At 42.5% G+C, this 23597-nt stretch overlaps 1 protein-coding gene across 1 annotated transcript; it reads right to left on the reverse strand.

Moving 5' to 3' along the window:
- Positions 1-420: 420 nt before the first annotated feature.
- Positions 421-19564, reverse strand: KLF5 (KLF transcription factor 5). Its single transcript, XM_075741687.1, has 4 exons — positions 19046-19564; positions 16189-17053; positions 14987-15046; positions 421-2378 (listed from the first exon to the last, which is right to left on the reverse strand). Exons 1-4 carry the CDS (start codon positions 19271-19273, stop codon positions 2200-2202), a joined length of 1332 nt encoding a protein of 443 aa, XP_075597802.1. The 5' UTR covers positions 19274-19564; the 3' UTR covers positions 421-2199.
- Between the last annotated feature and the right edge of the window lie 4033 nt (positions 19565-23597).

Raw genomic sequence — 23597 nt, forward strand, 5'->3', positions numbered from 1 at the left:
AATTTCTTTCAAAAAGCTCAGTGCGCCCATTTTCTTTATGTTCAGAGGAATGGACGAGAAGACAGATGTAACCCGGATCTGAACATACACATCGACTTGAATTTTTCAATTGGACCATACTTCCATCTTCCAAGGGAAAAATACCGAAAAGGAGACATTGCTTGTGGGGGCATTGTATAGCGCTGCCATGGGACCTTCCTGTCCTTTAAAGCTGTGATGGCAGAAAAGTGCCGTAAGTACTTATCCCTTCACACTTAGTATTTTCATTGGGGCAGGAGGGAGAAGCACCATGTACTTTCCAAAGAGATAATACCTGCTATGAAGAACATACATTCTTAGCTTAATTTTGCTACGAATTCTAGCACAAAAACACAGAACTTTCATTGTCAGGAGCTGCAGAGAGCACACGCATGCACACAAATTAGGCACTTTGTTTTATTTTGCAAAAAAAAAAAAAAGAGTCTTTATATATAAACCATTTCATTCTCTCTCAAAACATTCTACAACTATACATCTGTTTGCTCCGTCATTTCAATAGGAAATACCACAATACAAAAATAAGGTGGGGGGGAGGCAAAAGAAGCAAAACAGCAACCAATTTATGCATGTGTTTCCACGTATAAACATTTGAAGCCTTACAAAATTATTTACATCGGTTGTCAACTATTTACATTAAGAGCAACATTTCTAACTATAACAAACAAAACTATAATTTATCAAGTATATGTAAAATTGTCTTAAAAAAAAAAAAAAAAGAGTCTTATCATATACCACAAATAAATAAAGACAAACAACAGTTTTAACAAAGCTAGGTTTTCCTGCAAGACCCTTTTTGGTATTTTGATTGTCTATTCTAGCCTTTGGTTGACAGCTTAATATTACGGCTTGTGAAGTCCAGACACTTATTAGGTTTGTTTGGTTTTCTCCTGTTGTCTGGCCAAATCCTACACGGTCTAACCTCATCTTTGGCCCTTCATCTACTATTTCAAGGCTGAACACTGTGGATCAAAGTCATTGTTAGCATAAAAGGGCACCACTTCATTGACTTCGGTGGAGTTTCAGCTACTTTTGTCAGCAGTAAATTTTCCCCTGCGTGTGTCAATCTGAACAGTGGATCAACTAAACTGCACTGTAATTTTAAACAAAATTACTGTATCCTTTACCTCTAGTAAATTACATGCAATGTCCACATGAAACTAGATCATACTGGTGCTGAACCAGCTTAGCATGTCTGTATATGAAAATTGCATCCTAAATCCTTCTTTTTAAAGTGATACTAAGTTTAGCTTATAGTAAGAGGTTTAACATTCTGTTTGCATTGTAACTATCCCCGTTATTTAAGCTTCCAACATTGACTTTACGGTTTATTCTATGTGTTTTGCCCTTTTAAGCCATTTGAAAACAAAATCCTGCTTTGAATATTCAGTGCACAACGTCTGAGTTAACAGATACAAAACATCTGAATGCCTAGCTCACTTCTCTTAAGAAAAATGAAGCTAAGTTGGTACTGGTTTTAGAGGTATTTAAATAACTTTTTTTGTAAATGTGCCGTGTTATCAAATGTAAAACAACTGCTTTTTTTCAGATGATTCTTAGAAAACTTTCGTATTAAACCTAAAAAGCTGATTTGCATATTTACAAAATCTTTGTCATAGCAAACATGCAACATACAGAACAAAATGTTTTGTTCTATGGCTGTTGATTTTTTTGATGTACTTTATCTCCACAGAACGACTTAACATTTAAAAAAACCCCCACAAATACTAAATATGTCCAGTAAAAAACCTGACAGATTACAATTCATGGCTTTTCCACTGTGTTCATTCATCTGCAGCCTCTCATTAATTTGTTTACTAAACATTGTCACAATAATGACAGTGCTTTGGTCAAAACGCCGCAGGAGGAAAAAAAAAGTATAAAGCTGCAATGTGTCAAGACATAATACTTGTAAAGAGATGAAACCTGCTGACTAAAGCCATATACATCATAGGAGCAAATAACCGACCGAACACTCTGGTATTGTGATACAGTGTCTTCCCTTCTTCTGCATAAATATACAAAATATACATTTCCAGTTTCTTTTGAGATTTCTTTTAAATGGATAACCCATAATCAAAAATTAGACTAATTTTAGTTGTATGTCGAGAGTCAATAGGAAATTGCATAGATACAGAACAGCCTCAACGACAAGTCCAGCTTTTAGTTCTGATGCCTCTTCATGTGGAGAGCCAGGTGATCGGAGCGGGAGAAGCTGCGATTGCAGACAGCGCACTGAAAGGGCTTTGCCCCTGTGTGCTTCCTGTAGTGGCGCGTTAATTCATCCGAGCGAGCGAATCTCCAGTCGCAGCCTTCCCACGTGCACTTGTAGGGTTTCTCACCTGAAAGAGAGCACAGGGAAATGAGACTGTCAGCTGTCACTCTGCGGGAGAAAACTGATCTAGTATCACAGTGAATGGCACTGCTGTTCGATTTAAAGAAGACAGAAACGAGAAAACAGGAGCTGATGGTTCATCATTATTCACAGCTCTATTCAAACTAAAAGCCTCTTCATTTTTCCAGAAAATTTTGCTCTTCTATCTGTGATTTAATACCCCGGTAAAATGTAAGAAACTTTCAAACATACAAATTGGAGACTGCTACAATACAGAAATGCACAGAGGTAAAAAAACTGCACGAGACCGAAATATGCTCCCTTACATTCATCTCAAAATGAGAGGGAGTAGGGAAAAAAAGCAGTCTCACGTGACAATCCGGCCTAGTTTGTAACTTACACTTGCACTTTTTAAAAATAGGTAAATTAAGTTATACAAAACTTTTTTCAAGAGGTCTAAAATGGGAAGGAAGATTTCTATAAAGATTCTTTGTAGCATGCAGATCTGTTCAAGAGCTTCTGATGTGTGAAGAAAGGGGCACAGTGTGTTACAAACACAAGGGGGATAGTATTTTCTAAAGTGTCAGGGGCAGTAAAAACTTGCGGTATCCTGGTTTGGGCTAGCTATATATAGGAGAAAGCACCTAAAAGATCAAAGCACTCATTTTCAGAATTGAATGTCTACAATCAGGTGCTTCAATGGCCACATTTTAGAGGTGGCAAGTGCTTGCTGCCTCCATCAGTCTACACTGACGCAGGGGGAGCACGGTGTCTCTGAAAACTCGCTGTGTTACAGCAGCTCTGAATACAACTTCGAAGAATCCAGCTAGTCTTGAATACACTGGCCCAAGCACCCAAAATATTTGCATTCATCCATTTTAGAACTATAAGTGGGGTATTTTAAGCATGCCTATAATTTATAGATTTGTTTGTTGAAATGGGAGAAACATGAAGCCACAAAGCCAAGATGACTTCTGTGTGAAACCAGAACTTTACGCGTGTACATACACCTGCTCGGGAGCTGGTATGGACATGATGTCACCATACAAGCAAGCTTCATATAAATAAAGAGGCTAAGATTACCTATTTATAGGCTATTGGTTGACGTTGGTTGACAAAAACACCTTTCAGTTGAGAGACCGGATTGCTATCTATATCCTTTATATTAACTTGACCCGTTTGGCAAAAAGAAAGAAAACGGAGTTTATCAAAGCACTCGACAGTAGCTTCATCTGGAGCAGAATCAGACCAAGGCTGAGCTTTCCAAAAAGTCGTTTCCAACACATCTAACATCTTCTCCCTCTCCATTGGTCTCAGACCTTTCCCCTCACAGTCTCAATCCTACAGCACTGTGGAGTGACTCGTACTTTTCCCTGGTTTACTATCACATGAGCACACGGAAGGAGGACAGAAGCTAGTATCCTGCAATCAGACTGTTTGTTCTGTGCCAGTTATGCAGAGAACACCATTTGAGAAACACCAAAACATTACTTCAGAGATGCTAATTTATCATTCAGATGAAATTATGAAACTGGTTTTGTCTGGAAGTTTCTACTGCTTCTTCTGATCAACTAACTAGTAACTTTCTGTCTACTAATAAGAGCAGAATCAGCCCTTTGTGCACAACGGGGACGTGACTTCATGTTGGCAGCACAGTCACAACCAGAACCAGACCTCTACAAAGAAAATGAACGACCCAACCAAACAACCATCTCTTTGCATCAACGGTGACCAGGATTTATTGAAATCACAGTGGAAACATATCATCCCTTAAGAAAAACAAACTTAGAGCCTGGCATCACCTCTCACAGAGTTCAAAATTATTTGGTGGATGGCAAATCAGATCACAAATTATTACAAATTTCCCTCACAGCTGAATTTACTCTGCTTGATGCTGATTGAAGACTGGAATAATCTACTATATAAGACTCTTTTTTGCTTCATGTAACATAACTATAGATTAAAATACAGACTTCGTTCAAACGTAGTGCGTAAACCTTTTCTAACATCCAAGAAGCCAGTTGAGATAACACATTTGGTCTTCATGGCAGAATGACAGGAAAGGTCTCTATTCAGCGACGGATCTTTTGCCGTATATACATCACCTTTAATGTATTTGAGCTGGGTTATTAAAGCAGTCTGTAAAAGACTGTGTTGCTGATCCATAGGCATAGCACCAGGGAGATCTTCCATGAATACTTTGTGTTAAAACGCATGTGCACGCATGAAGGTTGCACAAAAGCATTACTACTGCATTCAAAGCACCTTAATGTAAAGCCAGTGTATTTCTTTTTTTTCCCTTTCTTTCCACTCTTCCCCCATATTAGCTTCAAACTCTTCTTTAAATACCTTCATTTAAAACTGTCATATTATACTTGATGCTAAACTCCCAATCTTGTGATCCTCCCACTCTAACTGCCCAGTTAGAGCATATATATGGTCAGGTCTCTGTATACTCCAAATACTTGCTTATCCACTTTGCAGAATTACATGGGGAATGACAGAAATGGTAAAGAGGCTGGGGAAATAGCACTTGCTGAACAAAAGCCTAGGAATATCCCGACCAGACCAGAATGAGGCCGAGGAGATTAAAATCACAGTTTCCAAGCCTGGCATCAAGGGGGTATGAAGTATGTGCAACTTCACCGAGCATCAAACTACACCATACTAAAAAAGCAGTCTCAAAGTTGTCCCATGTTGGCAGTACCTGACCCTGTCATAGTCCAAACAGAACTCCTGTTCCTGATTAAAACTTTTTCTAACCAGTAAGCAGCACCAGCAGGTGATAAGGCGGCTCCTGGCATACGAACTGCCAGCAGTGGGGGCAGTGGTGAACCCTGTGCCTTGCTGAGTGCCACAGCTTCCAAGTCAAGGCTGAATCCAATGGCTAAGACCCCCATCAAACTCCAGGGGATCCAACTTCCTGGAGATACTACCTAGAAACTTACCCCACTGTCATGGTCACTTCACCACCTGCCACAGCCACGAATCCTCCCGGGCAACAGCGTTGCTCAGGGGAAAAGCTAGGCAGTGCCATGCCGAACAGCATCGCTCCTCCTTGCCGGCCGACTTCTGAGCTAAACTGAGCAGCTCAGGGGATGCGCGGAGGGGAACGAGCCTGGTGCCTTACACAGATTGTTTTAACAGTGTTACTTTTATGTACTGGAAATTAAAGCCAGAACGCTGCTTTTAACCCCTGCTTTGGCCAACAGTGAGAACTGGAAAATGTATTTTTAGCGCCAATATAGAGGCCCAGATTATTTTGAATAAATCCTAGGGGTAAAATACTGAATATCTATGTTTGTAATGCTAGTTTCCGTTGGAAAGTTCTATTTAAGAACTGAATCAATTTCAAATGTTTTCCTTGTGGGCAAGGAAGAAGGGGGGCAAGAGAAAGAAGGTGGAGATTATTTTCACTCCTTTAAAGAAAGCAGAAGAACCACTAGCTGGTAGTATTTTCTCTCTCGACCTATACACATGCTTTTTGTCATTTAGCAGAAATAAGAATTTGGTTTAAGTTCCTGCAGCAAGGGAGAAAGAGCCTCATGTTACATATTTTCTGAAGTGATCCTACTTCTTTGCTATGCTGACTTTAAAGCGCTGAGAAATCCGGGGTTGAAGATTTATTTTTAAAAAAAGCAGGTATACACAACAAGGGACACTGAACCCTTTATCCACTGTTTTCATTGGCCACATAGTAATGTAAGATTTGTTTACTTTAATGATTGTGTGAAATACAGTAGCTGTAAAGTTTCAGAAATATTTGGTTTTCCTCCAGCAATTTAGGGCTTCTATAGGGTGTTAAACCAAGAATGCCACTGGTCATCAAATACGAAGGCAATACGGCTCAGTTACTGGAACACGATCGCGGTATCAAACAGATATTTCACTGTAAAAGCAAGAAAACAGCTAACTCCTCCACTTCAGGGGAGCTTCCACGGGATTTGTTAGAATGTCAACACTGTTCAACTAAAACACCATGGAGGAAGCTGGTACCGATTTCCAGCCAAATAGCACACTCCAACCCTTTCTTCCCAAGCCAGAAATATTATACACAGCACTTCTGGGAAACAGAACTGCTTTCCTTTAAATTATACTTCAACAGGATAGGGATTTCATAAGTTTAATTGGATTTCTGCATAACCTCCTTCCAGTATCACTGATTTAAAATATTTTGCTAGGCTTATACATCACAAAATATATTTTTAAGTTCTTGAGCTGCTAATATGTATCCATTCTCCAGTTTAAAAAAAAACAACACAAACATTTGTGGAAACAGACTTGTACTTGAGCACAGAAATTTTAAGCCCTAATGTTTAGTTTGGAAGCTCTTTTACAGAAAGCACCTAGCAAGAGATAAGGGAGTTTAACCTGAAAGGAGACTATTTTGCTTGCAATGTGTCTGTCTGTTAAAAAAAAAGTAATTTAAAATGCTGTGAGATTGCAAGGATGTCAAAAAGATGTCTGGATATCCATATATAACGTGTTAACCTAACCAGCCACTTCAACAGATAAACTATCCCAAAGTAGACCCCAAGGTTTGAGATCCTGGCCGATACCGCAAGAGAATGGTTTGGATCAGTGAGGCACACCGTGTTGGCTCTCTTCCCTTATCTTCTTGGGACTTAGTCATGTCAAAATGCACCTACTGCTTTCCTAACATTACTTCTAGCCCCTGGCAGTGACTGTCGTGGCCATGCTCATTTGGGTAAGGTACAGTGCCACCAGCGGGGGGGTGACGGTCATCTTTAAGACACACTCTTTCTTCAACACGCAGCCTCTGTTCAAGAAAATGTTTTTGTTTAAAATTCTGTTTGGAAAAAACGAGTCACTGAAAACCTCCATTAGTGACGAATTTCCCCATTATCAAGAAAATAAGCTTCTTTATTTGACCAAAGAGTTGTGTGACTTTATTTCTGCAATTCATCCTATCATCTGCTAGGATGGCTTTCTTTAAATATAAAGCTGCAAACAGCAAGTGCCGGATTTTCAAACCTAAAGTTAGGTAACTCTGTTGGTATGCAGAAATCCAAATACAGGTATTACACCAGCCAACACCTGCAACTTCTCTTATTTCCTATCAGAAATTTCTGCCAGAGTGGTGAGTTTGGAGCTTCCTTGAGGAAGAAAAGGCAGCATCATTCTCAAAGACTCCAAAAGGACAACACAATTACAGATCATGAGGGTATAAAAGTCGAAAGATACCCTACACACACCATTCTTTCCATCCTCTTAATATTACTTACATTTATTATGGAATTATTTCTAGTAGCAAGTGTTCGGCCTTAAAAATTTTCAACTAGGTGTGATAAGGTGGTAAGCAAAGCAGAAGTTTCTGCACCATAATTGTACCAGTTATGTACATAACCTGTAATATGTCCAGTTTTAAAACAGGTTCTTATAAAGATTTATGTTCTCTCAAAGTTTTCTGGTGCATTTGTTTTCAAATTTTTCACATCTGAACATCAGTTGTCTTAGTTCCCTGACAATGCTAGAGCCTCAAATTTTTAGAAAAAATAAGAAGAAATGAAATGGTTTTGCTCTGTTTTAGTTTGTCTGAAATTGCTTTCCTCTAGTTCACAGCATCACTGTTTTTAACTATGGTCTCTTCCAGGCTGACTGGAACCGAAAGTAGTTGCCTGGGTGTATGCCTGCACTCATTCAAAAGAATGAGGTTTTAGCTCCCAACGTTTACATAAAATTAGATCTTCCTTCTGCCATTGACTAAATGCTGTAGTTGTGGTTAAAAGCAGCTTCTTGGTTGGGTTTTGCCCTTTAAGACAGGTGGGGTTTTTTGGGTTGATTATTTTAGAGAAAGAGCAGAAAATTGAAATTTCAACATTAAAAAAAAAATCCCTCAAATGTTTAAAAGCTCCTTAGTGGACTGAGATTCTTGGTTGTCCAAGACGGAGATAGATCAGAGGGCTGACAGCATGCAAGGTACGTCCAGCTAATTTTGTGAGTGACAAAATAAATTTAGTCATGAAACATCCAGCCCACCAGTGATATGAATGCATAACATAAGCTGCACATTTTTAAATGTGATAAAGCCTCTGCCTACTATAGTAATGACTAGAAGGTGACCATTAAGTACTACTTCAAAATGGAACAGTATTTTAAGGAACCCTGTAACAGGGAGCTGTTGTACTTCAAAAGTCCAATCACTGATAAAGCAGTATTTGACCTCTCTCTAGCAAATACATAACAACAGGAAAAAAGATAACTAACTGGTAAGCAAAGAGGACGATCAAAAGAGTTGTACATCATTTGCTTTCTGACTACAGAGGCGCAGAAGGCATTTTTTTCTCAGAGCTCCCACCACTGCTTGAAGCACTCTTATTTTGCTAAGTGTTGTCTTACACAGTTCAAGGATTACTGGGGCATCTTGACTGGCCTGTGCAATGGTTTATTTTCTTTCTGGTATAACATTCTGTCTTAACAGAGGTGGTCTCTCTTCAAGGAGATATGCAAACAAAAAGGAAAGGAATTTTTTTTTTTTTAAAGTAGGTTTATAAGAAATCCACGCCATCTGGGGTGCATGGCTGTGTCCTGTACTGAAGAACACATTTCCTCACCTATGCCTGTGGTGCAAGAACAGCTCTTTAGCTCTCACACCAATAACGCTGGCTCTTGTACAGTCAGATAAGAGGTGCTCTTAAATGGAATTTATTAAACACGTATTGTAGACTTCCAGATTTCCATCTACTGTACGCACACACACACACAAAAAAAAAATAATTGAAAGGAATACATTAAAGCGACTTTAACTCAAAGTGAAGCACTGTATACTTGCCAAAATAAAAGGTTTTAATATGTCCTTAATCAGAGTTGTTAGAGATCACTGAATATAAATAATGCAGCCTGACAGGACAGGAATGCTGCTACCAAGATACTCAGACTAAACTAGGACATTACTTAAATGTTTCTAATCTTTCACCAGTGAGAGGTGCAGGTCATCTAACAAACAAACAACACACTACCCTGAAACCAGGAGTCAATCGTCCCAGTCAAGCTGAGAAATTAATTACAATAAGGAATGTCTAATCAAATAATGGAAAGTTTTAATCACTGGCAATTGCTGTGAATCTTGGGACTATATTAGCCTATGTAGGGCGGTCTCAAAATGAACTATATTTAAAGCCGGTCTCTTAGGTCAATAGTTTCCTTATCAGGAATCAAATATCCTGGAACTGAAGTTTAATCCTCTCAGGGAGCAATCGACAGAAACAACAGGGTTTTTTAAGCTTTTATGCTTAGAGGACTTTCTAGGCTTTTAATCAGAAAGACTTTAGATACTGAAAAGAAAACCCTAATATTTTCTAACAGGAGTACCCCTCACCTGACACCTTGGAATTTAATTCCTGCTTCATAAAAATTGTGCGCTGGACGCAGATGTGAATGATCAGAAATATTTAATTAAAATTTAAGTTTATGTTGCTAAGATTTCACCTTCTTTTAAGCAACACATTCAAACATGTCTCATTTAGGTTATGACTACGGATAAAGAACTGGATCAATTAATCCCAAGGTCTGCAAGTGTTCACAAAGTGTTTGAAAAAAAATGCATTATTTTCCCTTAAACTGCGGTTTGCACAGGAAAATAATGTACTTCCACTTCTCATACAGGCAACTAATGGATTTAGCAGAATTCATAAATAAAAGATACCAATGTATTCTCCAACAGTGTCTAGCAACACTGCACTTTAATACACTTTGTCAACAGTTTTATTAAACTCTCCTCCATTTTACCTTATTGTCTCTATCAATGATGGCATTTACTGACACCTCCTTAAAGTATTATCTGTGCAACTGACTCGTGTAGCAGGTTAAAGCAGCAGAATCTGCACAGAAATGTTGCTTAATAGCTACTTTCATGATGCAAAGATTTTTCCAGCATGAGTTTTGCTACATACATAGAACGCTGCAACCATTAGCAAGACAGACTCTTCCAGGGCCTCTGCTCCCCACCTGTACACCATGAGCGAAATCCCTCACCTCAGTCTCGGGGTGATTTGAGTCAATACATATTTTTGCAAGGTGCTTTTTTTTTCCCCAGTAGAAGTCCAACTACAACTCATCTTTCATTCTGAATAACGGGCATCCTGAATTCCCAGGTGATTCGGTATGGTATCATCTTTAACAAGCAACTGTATACGCCTACGGTAAACTCGGAGCACCAAGTCCTACGGACTGCTGAGGCCTATTGCACTCAACCGGTTCCAATCCTGATGTACCATCAGTGCCTAATTCTGGATCTACTGAGGCAGAGATCTAAATTAAAATAAAACGTTTAACACCTTGAGGAACCGCACCAGTCAGCAGATGTCCCATGCCTATATAAACATTTGAAATAGCTAGGCACAGTGGAAGTATTTTGAGTGCATCTCATTTAGAGAAATGCCATTTCTCTCGAGTTATCTCGGCTTCCACTTCCCATCACCAAATACAAACTAGATCTATAGATAGAGATGAAATAGTTCTGCAGTTAATGCTAGAAACTATTAATGGCAAGCCCACCATGTGACCAGAGAACATGCCTGTACAAAGACTCTGTATATGGAAAACCAACATGCAGCTGGAAAATGTCCTCAATGTGCGTGCCTTGATGTGTTCAAAACAATGACAGATTTTCCTCTTAAAACCATACACAATTCTGAAGTGTGCAGCTGTCCACAGAAATAATAGTAAATAAAACCATCCTGGAGCCAGCAGTTCTTCCCCAGTGTTACAGGTAGGGTATGCCAGGTGCCTGCATATCAATGGCTCAACTTCCACAGTCCAAATTTTTAATATATAAAGAAATCTAACAGCCCAAGTTATAGGACCGCTGTTTCTAAAGGATCACTTGAGATATATGTATATACTTGGATGCCAGAAAAGGAACCGAAGGAGGTTTATCTACAACACAAAACTAACTGCTTTTTGCTGACGTCTGGCACGTTTTTCAAGTTGGACACATAGCTGTTATGCCAGAGCCTTAAGGTGGTTTTACTGCCAGAGAGCCCGCAATAAATGCATAACCCCTTCTCCCATTATATACTGCAGTTGCACAATTCTGGTTATGAAATGAAACTTGTTCCATGACTAACAGGTAAAATTATTTTAAACGATAATGCCTGCTTCAAAAGGTCAAAAAATCCAATCTGTTTTGAGAGATGTTCCAACAGTACTTTAGCATACTGAATACTATTTTACCTGTTTCAGGAATAACTAATATCGAGTTAAGATACCACAATGAAGTGTTTTAAGGTATTAAAATGTACCAGACACCGGGTCCAGAACTTCACGGAGATGGATACAAAATGTCCTGTATCTTTGCAGCATTCGAATTTCTGTTCATGTTAATTTTTGGAGTTACCAGTTTATCAACAACTAAAATTTACTTCATGATTTACAAATGCTGAAGCATTACCTACAGAAAGAAAACCAGGTGCCTGCTTCAGCGACTGGTACAAATACCTTAACCTTGCTTATCTCTTTACGTGAATACTGGATTTCTAATCAACAGCAAAAGTCCAGTGTAATTACATTAAATCAGAGTAACTATTCCAGCTTATACCACCTGACTTGGTGTAAGATAAATACCTCGGGAACACCTAAGAAGAAAAATGTAAGAGATTTTCCTCTTGCCCATTTGCTATAGTTTTATTTAAATGTAATTTATAAAGTCTGACAGTGTGTTCACATCTGAATTGGAAAAAAGACTACAGCCTACATTCCACCTATCAAGAGACAACATTTCCCTTAAGTTTGTTCTGAAAAACAACTACTAAACCCAGTGAAAACCTTTCAGAAGAGAAAGGCTACTAAATAAATACTGTGAAAAGGCTGAGATTTTCCAATACAAAAGGAAAACCATAAGGTCTGTCTTGACTTTTAATGGCAGACAAACTTTGCTGGAGGCTCTTTTATTTTAAGATGACAGATTGCTGAGAAGGGCGGGGACTGGTTGGGATGAGAGAGACTGCAGCCAATTTTAAAAGGTATTGTTAAGAAACTAAGAATAAGGAGAAAACAACTTCAGTGGTCCATGATTACTAAAGAACGGGTTTAGCCAGATAAACAGGTCTGCTATCCCTGAAGGGATTTGAAAGAATATCACATACAATTTTATTAAAATGGATTACGTGACACTTGCTTTAGACTTTGAAGGGAAAAGCTTCACAAGAGTCCTTTATATAAAAAAAAAAAAAAAAAAAAAAAAAAAAATATCAAAGCTCAATAGAGCTGTATGAATTCATAGTTCTGGGGGATGGGGCGCACAGAGGCACACACCCAAATTTAGCCCTCGGCATCGAGCCCTTCTCCTTGGAGATCAATAGCAAGATTCCCTTGCACTCCGGGGGGAGCTGTGCAACTTCACAGGTTTCCCTGCCTTTGCACCCATTTACCTTAACATTCAGTAAATCGATTTACGGTACTGGGTAATACACATTTCAACCCTATGTTAAGGTAGAGATCATAATCAGTGCTGGAAATCTTCAAGTATTAAGTGAATATTCAAGAGAGTTAAACTAATCCAAACTCTGAAATAATGCAGGTAACAGCATAGAGACTCACATTCTTGCATGTAATGCACGCTTTAGACAGTTTATCCCTTCATTCACCTCCCCAGAAGACCCTTTGTATTACAGACCTGCTTAAGTTCACTAGATTTTTATCTAAAACAACATTCCTGTTTCCATGAATACATCAGCTTCTCTGACCTTTGCACATTTATCCACATTTCTAAGGTCAAATATCTATAGGTAAAAAAGTGAAGGCAGCAATAAACACTAATGACCCTAAGCAATATATATTAGCAACGTGGTATGTATTTCTGTGTGCACAAATATTAACTTTACAAATCCTAAAATCATTACCACTCAAGGTACAAAAAAGATATAAACTGATCTAAAAAAGGAAAAAGTGTATGTTTCAAATGATGACTATGTAATGTTCATTTTTAGACTAAAGCTTTTTATCTCTTTTATCTCTCTTCCTAGTTATTGTATAATAGCAAGCGAGATATTTAAAACTGGTATTTAGTTGCTGGCTAAAGTACGTAAGTGGAAATCGCACACTCTTAAATTTACAGATTATTCATTAAAGAGCAACAGGATTATACTATCTGACATTATTCATGTTTATAGCCTCATGAAAATATTTCTTTCTTACTAAGCTTACTGGTAATGAGTGATTATATGTATCAAAAATATTTTTAACAGTGTTCCTGTTTAGTCTATTACTAATGTAAAGCAATAATCTTTGTACAGTTGCTTTTAATTTTTTACTGTGATGGCAACACAGATAACTCTTTCATTTATCAAAACAAAATTTCCATAGTAAATAGCCTGGAGATATCAATTTATTTACGATAATACAACGATCCATTCAAAATAGCTGCAGAATAGAAGGCCTTGTTTCCATAGAGATAGTGAAACATTTTGTTAGATCATAGCTCATGCTAAGTTTTGTTTGACTTTTGGTTTAAACTTAGGTGAAACCCCATGACTTGAACAGCACAGCCGTAGAGCTGACAGCCTGCTTCAATAAGCTAGTTGCTTGAACTGTGACTCCTCTTTTGCTTTAAATTGAGGTCCATGAATAAAAAAGCTGGGGTTCATACTCGGTTTTAAAACCAGAAGCTGCAGCCCTCTCATTTTGTTTCTTTACAAAATCAGTCATGTGCTTTTCAGTGATTTAGCATGACCAGTTCTGTACCAAGATCCCAGCAAATAACTGTCTTAAATAGTTTCAGGTGTGCTTTTGGTGACTTATGCTTTTCTCCCTGTCTCCCCCTCTCCTCCTTCCCCCTGCCTCAGCAGGTGAACGTTTAGGAAGAGCACCAAGGGTGGTTCCACTACCCAACCGCTGTCCTCTGTGTGCGTGGCTCCTGCGCCCACGCGCAAGCAACGCTGTGTCCCCAGCTCCGCTCCACGCAGGCCCACGAACCGGGACTGCGCCTGTAGCTGCAGGCAGAATTTGATCGAGGTAAAAAAAACAAGGTGTGACACACTGACACTTTTCACTTCCTCCATTTTAATGTCTTTCACCCACAAAAAAAAAAAAATTGAAATTATGTCTTTTTTTGAAAAAATAAATATATAGAACCACCTGTCTTAAAAAAAAAAAATAAATGCACACTTAATGCTAAGGACGAAGCAAATGGCAGTATCTTGGGAGTTTCCATGATGTTTCTGAAAAATTCTAAGATTAAATAATTCTAACAGGTCAAAGAGAAAGCCCAAATCATAAAATTCTATTTACTTAGATAAATCTTGAAAACTATAACACATTTACTATGCTTAATTCATTATTTAAGGGCAAAAAGTCCTTTTTTAAAAAAAAACCAAACACTTTATGACATTTTAGATTGAAAAGGAAAATTCCCATCAGATTTATTCTGAACTATTTTGAGTTCTGTATTGTGAAAGATTTAACAAAACTGCATTAAGAATAAAAGCAATTTTCCTTCTCATTGACTGAACCTTAGATTTTTCTTAACTGAACTGCCAGCCTGAACCCACGCCACTTTACAGAAAACAGGGAAGATGGCAGATCAAATATGCTTGCTTTCTCGGAAAATGTGTAAGCCATGAATGAACAAGAGACAGTGAGAGATTGAATACATACCCGTGTGAGTTCTCAGGTGCGCTTTTAAGTGAGAAGACTTTGTATAAACTTTCGTGCAGCCTAAAACAAAACAAAAAAGCAGGGAGGCATTTCAGTAGGGAGAACAGGAACACTCCATGTTACATTTAAACTTCCTCATTCACTGCTAAGGTACTATCTGGAAACATTTAGGTTTACTACCTTCTGGCACCATCATCATTTAGAAGTATAATTTGATATAGAAAGCTCCTAGGGATATGTTGCTTTGCATAGAAAAGCGAGAAATGTTGTGTTGATGTTTCTGGTAGACTTAATACTTTTTAATGTAGTATAGACCAATAGCTGCTACAAGCTACACACAGCAACACCTGCTACATAAATTTTCAACTCAAAGGGGGACTTTATTTTTTAAAAATTTCCTAGAGGATTAGTTCAAGCCAGACTCAGTGTCATCATCACCCAGGGCTGAGCAGAACTCTTCCACTAAGCATTTACCATATGGCACACCAAAGAGAAAGAGTTATGTTGGTAAAGGGGGAGATCAACCACGAGCAGCAATTTCTCTCCGTACTCAAATGGGTGTGAGCATCTTGTATCTGGGATCACGTACTACGTGGATGCACAATTTACAGTCAAGTCCCTCTTCCCCTTCAGCATAGGAGAAAGAGAAGCTGGAAGGGAATCCATCTGTGGACAGCTTTCAGAGGTAGCTTTAATGGATTTATGTGGGCAGCTGAATTCCCTGTTCGTAACAGAGAAGACACAGCCGTGGCCTCAGCTACCGGGAGCTGAAATGATTCTTTCAGCACCAGCAGATTCAAACTGAGCCATATTGCATTGGACAAACTGAGCCTCTGCTCCATCATGGGTATTGTAAAAGTAGAGCAGGAGCTGCGCAGTCACACTGACTTCAATTAGAGAGGGCCATCATTTTTTTATTTTTTTTTTCCTATGGAATACAAGTTTTGTAACATGGTAAAATGAGCTCAGGCATTTAAGAGAGTAACAAATGACAAGAAGAAAAGGGTATAGGTTATTTAAAGAATGTTTAAGTGTGCCACACAAAATAAGACAATAAGAAGAGAAATTAGCCATTAACAAGAAATTATTTTGTTCTCCCTAGGCATAGACTACAGCTAAAGAAAACCACTTATACCTCATCCACCATTATTCACACTTTTTTTTATTGTAAGAGCCAGGATTTTCTGGCACAGATTGCTTACCGGGATAGTCACAGTAGTGAATACGTCTTTTCTCCAAATCTGGGTTACTTCTCCTGTTGTATCTGACTGGTTGGATGTTCTGGGGGGTTATGGGCAGAGTCGCTGGTAAATTTGGATTGTGAATTGCCAGCTTGGAAGCTATAGTTGCAGCGTACGACGGAGGAGGAGTTAAATTCTGTAGCATCTCTGCTTGTCTATCTGGACTTCCAGGCTCTGAGCTTGGGGGCGAAGGAGGAAAGTAAGTGGCCTGCTGCTGCAGAAACTGGTTTGGCATAGTGTAGGTGCAGGGGGGGATGCCCTGGAATTGTTTCATCGAAGTCTGTGGAACAGCCGAGGAGAGCGTGTTAAGGCCCGCCATGGCTGACGGCATGGAGACGTTGTTAAGGGAGTCCATGACGGCTGCCTGAGTAGTAGTGTTGGGCATGTCTAAATCCGGTGAGCTCAAGAGCTGATATAACTGGCCTTGCTGGGGTGTGACAGAAAGGTGGACATCTGGAGTAGGAAGCTCCTGCTTGATGAAAATGTTGTTCACATCAGGAGTTTGGTGGGAGCTGAAGATGCTGGTAAACTCGGGGAGGGCCTGAGTGGGGGCAGGGGCAGTAGTTTCACTCTGGTGACTGAAGATGGTGACCGGCTCTGTCTTGATGTGAGTTACACAGGGTCGCTGAGATTTGTACAGGCCAGTTCTCAGGTGGCTAATGTCGGGGAGGAAGACGTTCATGTTGATGCTGTAAGGCAACCCTTCGCTGTCAGTGAAAAACTGGTCTACAACCGAGGCACTGTCTCTTCTGTATTTCTTATGTTCAGGGATGACGGGAACGGGCGGGAGCTGAGGCGCCAGGTATTTCTCCATTTCACATCTTGTCTACAGAAACAAAACAGACCATAATCCACATGATTTGTTACCAACTAAGGAAGATGATGGCATGCAAGTTGCGTGAGGCTTTGCAAATAAAAGGCAATACTGTTCAGCCAGCTGCAAGCTACCTACGGAGGAAGTTATAAACATTCACGCTAATGAAAACCTGTCTTTTATAATCGTCATGATAATCAACATCATCAAGGACAAGGAGATAAAGTTATGGCACAAGTCATTCACGCAGAGCAAGCATTAAGATCGATCTGATGTTTCAGCATACGACAAACTTTTCATCTTTTATGCCTACAAGACAGCGCGAGGCGCAGAAATGACAGGCGCTGTGCCTAATCTGCAGATCTCCTGCTCTGGAATTCACTGCTCGAGCAGGGTGACTGCCTATCTCTTTCGCCCGCTTCTCTTTGAAATGCTAACTTTAAAAGCCACATCCTCAGCGGGCTATTTGAATGCTAACACTTCAAATAATGTTTATATATATATATATTTTATACTTCCAGGATTTTTCACCCTTAAAAGAAAGGTATTTGATAAGAAATAGGACACCAAAGTGTAAAGTTATAAATAATATCGAAAAAAAAGAAGATAGGTTGACTGCATCAGAGTGCTCTTTATGTAAAGGGTCTCCAGGACTACACTTAAAAAAAAAAAAAAAAGAAAAAAAATCTATGCAGCGTATAATTGAGTAATAGCATGATAAACATGTCCCTATCCATGCCTCGGTCCTAGGAGAGCTCTTTAATTACTGGGAAATCATTCTCTTCGCGTAGTGGTGCGAGGGAATCCGTGGGTGGCTGGAGCCCGATACATTACTGGTACAGTCATCGGCAAAACATTTATCACGCACTCTCCAGTGGGCAAACGCTACATTCCCCCCTGCCCTGTCAAGGCTGCGCTCATACCAGACCCATTTAGCACCCCGCAAGAGAAAGCAGCTGACAAACAGCAACTCTGCCCGAAAGTGGATTTTAGGACCTTTCTTCAAAGACCCCCGGTAAACACCACAAACAAACAGAGCCGCCTTCCCGTCCCTTTGATCTGGATCTGCCCCGACATGCCAGGCTACTTTTTCCAGCTCTTGTTTACGAGCCGAGGGCAGCTCGCTTTGAAGACGGGAGTTATTTACTCGTTGGGGAAGACACCACCGAAACGCAGCGCTCGACAGACCGCTGCTCGGCACCGGGGGCTCCCCGGGGCCCCCCGTCCCACCGACCCCGGGGGCTGGGGCCGCGGGCAGCCCCCGCACAGGGGGAGGCCGATGCCCCACAGGGGTGCCCGCCGCGGCCCACCGGGCGCTGGGAGCCGCCTCTCAAGCGAACACCGTCCACGGGCTGAAGCCCGGCTGCGGTCGGCGCCTCCCGCTTTTAGCTCCTCCAGCTGTTTGCGTGTGGATCCGCTCCTAAACATTCTCCTGGGACAGGCAGAAAGTCCCGGGAAGTCCCCCCTCGCCCGGTGTGTCGTGTCTCCCCCCCCCCCCCCCCCCCCCGCGCCGAACATGACTCCCTGCGTGGGCGAGGAGGACAGGCGGCCGCTCTAATTCTGCCGCCGGGCAAGTGCAAAGGCAGCAGCTGTAGCTTTCAACACACCCGCGGGGGCAGCCCTGCTCCCCCCCCCCCCCGCCCCGGGACGGCCCGTCAGCCGCTGCCAGAGCCCGCGCCCCGCCTCGGCCCCGGCCGCCTCAGCCGCGCCCCGGGCCGCCTCAGCGCGCTCCGCCGGCGGGAAGGCGGGAGCCCCGGCACCCTTCCCGCTCCGCGGCCCTCCGCACAGGCGGGCTGGGCGGCGAGGTTAGGGTCCGCTCCCCCTCACACACACGCACTGCCGCCGCCTCAGCCCCGCACCTCCGGGTCCGCTGCCCTCGCCCCGCAGCCCGGCCCCACCCAGTCCCGCCCGCCCGCTCCTCAGCGGCCGCTCCCCGCGCGGGCGGCCCCGCCGCAGGAGAGGGGCCGTGGCCGGTTGGGTGTGAGGGGGGTGGCCGCTGCCTACCTGGACCATCTCCTCCGTCGGCAGGGTCGCGCCGCCGCCCCCGCCGCCGCCCCCCGGGTGCTGCTGCTGCTGCTGAGGCGGCGGCTGCTGCTGCTGCTTCAGGTCCTCCCCGGGGAAGATCGCTGCCTCCCTGGCCCCCAGCACGGGCTTGAGCTGCGCGAACACCGGCTCCTCGGGCTGCTGCACGGGACCCAGGCGGGCGCTCATGGTCAGCACCCTGGTGGCCATGAGGCAGGCTGGCGGCGGCAGCGGGTGCGGCGCGGACGGGCTGCCCACCCCGGCGCAGGGGGACTGGCCCGCGGGCGGCTCCGGGCGGGCGGGCGGTGGCTTCTCGTGCGCTCACTCCCCAGGAGCCCCAGCCCGACAGCGCATCCACTCCCGGTGTCGTCAGTGCCTCCGCCTGTACCTGGCCGCGGGTATCTACCCGGTGACACACGCCCGCCTCTATTTCACCCTACTCCACCCCCGGCCCCCCCTACACCCCACCCAGCCCAGCGAAGGGGGCCGGCCCTTGCGGGCTGCCCTGCCTACGGGGAGCCCGGACGGCTCCTCCCCGCGGCGCGCCTGCCCTCCCCTGCCCTGCCCTGCCCCGCCGCGGCGACCCCAGCCCGGCGGAGCGCGGCGGCGGCGGCGGCTGCGGCGGCGTTGGCGTTGGGTGGCCGGGTCCCGGTCCCGGGCGGGGCGGTAACGCGCGGCCAGCAGCCGGCCTGCCCCCGGCCTGCCCCCGGCCCTGCGCTGCCGGCCCAGCGCCCCGGGGAGAGGTGCCCGGCTGAGGGGCCGGTCGCTGCAGGCGTGCTGCCCTGTGCAGGCAGGGGCGGCGTGCGGGCAGGGGCGCCCGGCGCCGTGCTCTCAGCCAAGTGGAAGAGGGTTTTCAACAAGTGCGGCGGTCTGCCGAGGCCCCTTTCGTGCTTTAGTATTATTTATAGTCTTTTAAAGAAGCGCTGCTAATGTAGGCATTTTAAAATAACCGTCTCTCCTACCTTTCATCTTCAAAAGGGTTTTAAAGGCAGTCATTCAAATTTATTATTTTTTGTCCCGAAGGCAACTCGTACTCAAAACCTGCTGCTAATAAATTTCCGTGCTGCAATATACATCACCATATGCCGTGAAAATGCTGTTAGAGAAATAGCTCAGAGGAGAAGGAAGAAGGGGAGAGGAAAAGAGATAGCAGCAATTGTCTCTTCTCTTTTTTTTTTTTTCCCCTTCTCAGATGAGGCAAGTTTCTATTTACTTGTTTTGAGGTGTGGTTTCGATGCGAAGCGTATTTCCCCGTAGACACAGGACGGTGAGCTAAGCTCCCGCATGTTTCACTGAAGGAGGAGAAAAAGGAGGGACGCCATCCTTTTGTGCAACACCAAAGGGCTCACGTCGTATGGGAAAAGTACAGCACGTAGTGGAACCTTGGAAAAAAACCCAAACTTTCTACCTTTCTCCTGGCCCCGCCAGCCCTGCGCTCCCCGTTCGCAGGGAGAGAGTCTGTGAATCTGCAGAAATGTTGGCAACCTCCCCCTCCCCGCATTTATCCCCTGTTATTTACAGAGAAGGCTCTTTTCTTAAAAGTAAAAAAGCATTTTTCTGGTCAACCTGGCACTTTTCCCCTTTGTCTTCCAGTCCACGGCAAGTAGGATGTCTCAGAGCCTGCATGCAGAAAGCTAATTACAGAACCAGGAAAGAATTCAGCCTAACATTTCTTTGCACAAACTGTCTGTTTAGCAATATGTAGCCGGTTGATGCTTGTTATTACTAACATGGATCCGGCTACTCCCGTCAACGTAGCATTTAAAGTCATGCAGGCTAATTTCCATCCGACACTAACACTCGCATTCATACGACGTGCGACTTCAGTGTCCGTTTCCAAAGACTCACCGCTGGCATTTCTTTCCCCATTCTAGCCTAGAAACAGGTGTTTTAACGAACAGATTTTAAAATCATGTTTTGTTTTTCTGTGAATGCCCTTCACGTAACCCTAGTTTAGGGTTAGGCTTCAAACTATGTTTTTTGAATGCCCTTCATGTAGCCTATTTCAGCCCAGTTAGGCTTCGAACTACGTTTCTGACCCTCTGAAATGACAAGTTTAGTATAAACTGCTCTGTAACAGCTTTAAAAATGCAAAACTAGGAATACTGCACTATGCTGTCTGGAACTTAATTCATTTGTAATTCTCCTATAGGGCTCGGCAGCATCTGATTGTAGCGTGTATACTAGTAACTTTCAGATATTTATGTAAATTGTATGGCTGTAGTAACTGAAATGTTTCTGAGACTTGCATACTTTAATTATACGTTTATATCTGATTAAATGAATAATAAACAGATAATTTCAAAATTGTTTTTTTGTTTTGCTTTGTCTTAGATATGTACATTTTATACAGGGCCTGCTCTGGCAAATGCTTTGGCAGGTTAATTTGAACAGTATCGCTGAGTAAAGCTCTGTGTATACTAAAACATTTTCAGAAGTGGCTCTGAATGTGTTTTAATTTTTTTTTAAAAAGGGTATAATTAGGCCTGAACTGCAGGTAAACAAATCCAATCCCATCACCATGTTTTTGTGCTAATGATGGGCCCAGTCCTACAGTCTTTTGTCAAGCAACAGTCAATGGAAGATTACTAAAGAGCATATAATTTTTAAAGGCTGATTTTTTTTTAATTTCAGCATTTCTACTGTCGCTAGCAATTAAACAGGCAAGTCAGATCAACTCTTGTTCCTGCTCAGGTTTGCTGCTTATCTGACCTACACAGCGCTGCACTGTTTAGCCTCTAGATAGTCTAAATGAATGCTTAGATCCAGACAAAAAATTATTTGCTAACCTGTTTTAAGAATTTCCGTTGTTATTAGATCTTATACTTCTTTGAACAAATAATTTTTATGTACCAATCTAAAGTCAGTAATAAGCTGCCAACTAACAATCTCCTAAACTAAATTGAAACAAGAGTTTGTTCAGAATTAATCATCAGAAAAAAAAAAAAACAACCAACCAAGTTTACAGTTACAATCATTTTGGAATGTTTCTGTTTCTTCACTGATTTTGCAGAGTTAGAGGTGAGTTTACACCTTAACAGACAAATTTGCAGCAGAAAAAACAAGTAAGCCCTTTTAAAACCCAGCACAGTTCTGTTTGTGTAAGACAGACTTTCGGCAGAAGCATTCAGGGGTTAGGGTAAGTTGTCGTTCCTCTGCAACTCAGTTCCCTGAGCATCTTGTAAAAAAATGACAACTCAAGGTCTTAACGCTACTGTCCCGCAGAGCGAAAAGGAGAAATAAAACGTAGAGTGGTGAGCACCTGGAGCTGGATACGTGAAGGACACCTTCCAGCGTCTTTGGTCACTGATGAGAGAAGCGCAACGCTCTGCGCTCGAAAGAGTTCAATGGAAAAGGGTTAAACTTTCTGAAAGCACGTAAATGCTCCAGGTTCTGAGCGGGCAAGGATCCAGGGTTTCTGAATGAATGTAGGCTCAATTACTTTGAACTCTCTTGTTCTGTGCATTCCTCATCGCTTAGTAGTGCTACACCCATTAGGGGAGACAGGAGAAAACAAGAACAAATGTCAAGTCCCAGGCGGTCGGAGCTTGGCGGTGGTGGAGCGCAGCACTGCCTTGTGGGAGAGGGGTTGGGAGCAAGGGAGTTCAGGCTGGGTGGGTGGGGGGACAGGATGGACGGAGATGGGCTCCTTGCTTCCCTAACTCATCGGCTCCACCAGACGTACCACTTAGGGAAGGTACTTGCGTTCCGCTGTCCTGGTGGGGAGGAGAAGGGCCAGAGTTTATGAGGACCGGCACGTGCATTATTTGGAGGGGCAGGGAAGGGGTGGAAAGTCGTGGACAAGATGTTTCGTAATGATGAGGTGAGGGAAACCTGAGGACCTCAGCTGAACTGAGACAGACTTTAACCTATAGGAAGATGTCTGATAATAATTTGAGGAGTTTTTAGTACATTTGGAGGCGTCTTCTGAGTCAGCAAATGCCTACCTCATTTCTTCGTGTAAACTTAATAGAGAAGTGGAAATAAATTTTCTTCTTGCAAAATCAGTAGCCGCCTGTACTTTTGGCCACCCACTAAACTCTATCTTCCCAGGGGAAGAAATGGTTTCTCTTCTTACTTTTGACTTTCAAAAGAGAGCCATTGTGATCCTTTTACCTCAAGAAAGTAATTATTTTTCTCATTCCAACTTTCCACTCAAACCAGGATTGCAGTAGCCACGAAGTACCATCTTAACTCATGACAGGCTTTGCAAATGCCACTTGCGCTATATAATACAGCACCACCACAACGAGGAATGTAGCAGGGTGACTTTCTGTTAAAGTGAATGTGGAAAATCATGAAACGATAGTCTATTGCTCTGTACCTTTATCTGTTGCCATTTCAGGATTAGCTTAGAGAGGTGTTCCCTTTGTTTACGCAAAGGCAAGCCCGGTTCTCATTTTTCATTTCACTTGACCAAAAATACTGTGATGGACCGTAGGGAGAAGATGATATTCTTCCTGAGATAATGAATGGCACTCCCTAATTAGTTCAGCCTGGCATTTTGAATAAAAATACACTTCATCTTGACTTC

Source organism: Balearica regulorum, chromosome 1 (genome assembly GCF_011004875.1).
Source record: "Balearica regulorum gibbericeps isolate bBalReg1 chromosome 1, bBalReg1.pri, whole genome shotgun sequence".
Classification (NCBI taxonomy): domain Eukaryota; kingdom Metazoa; phylum Chordata; class Aves; order Gruiformes; family Gruidae; genus Balearica; species Balearica regulorum.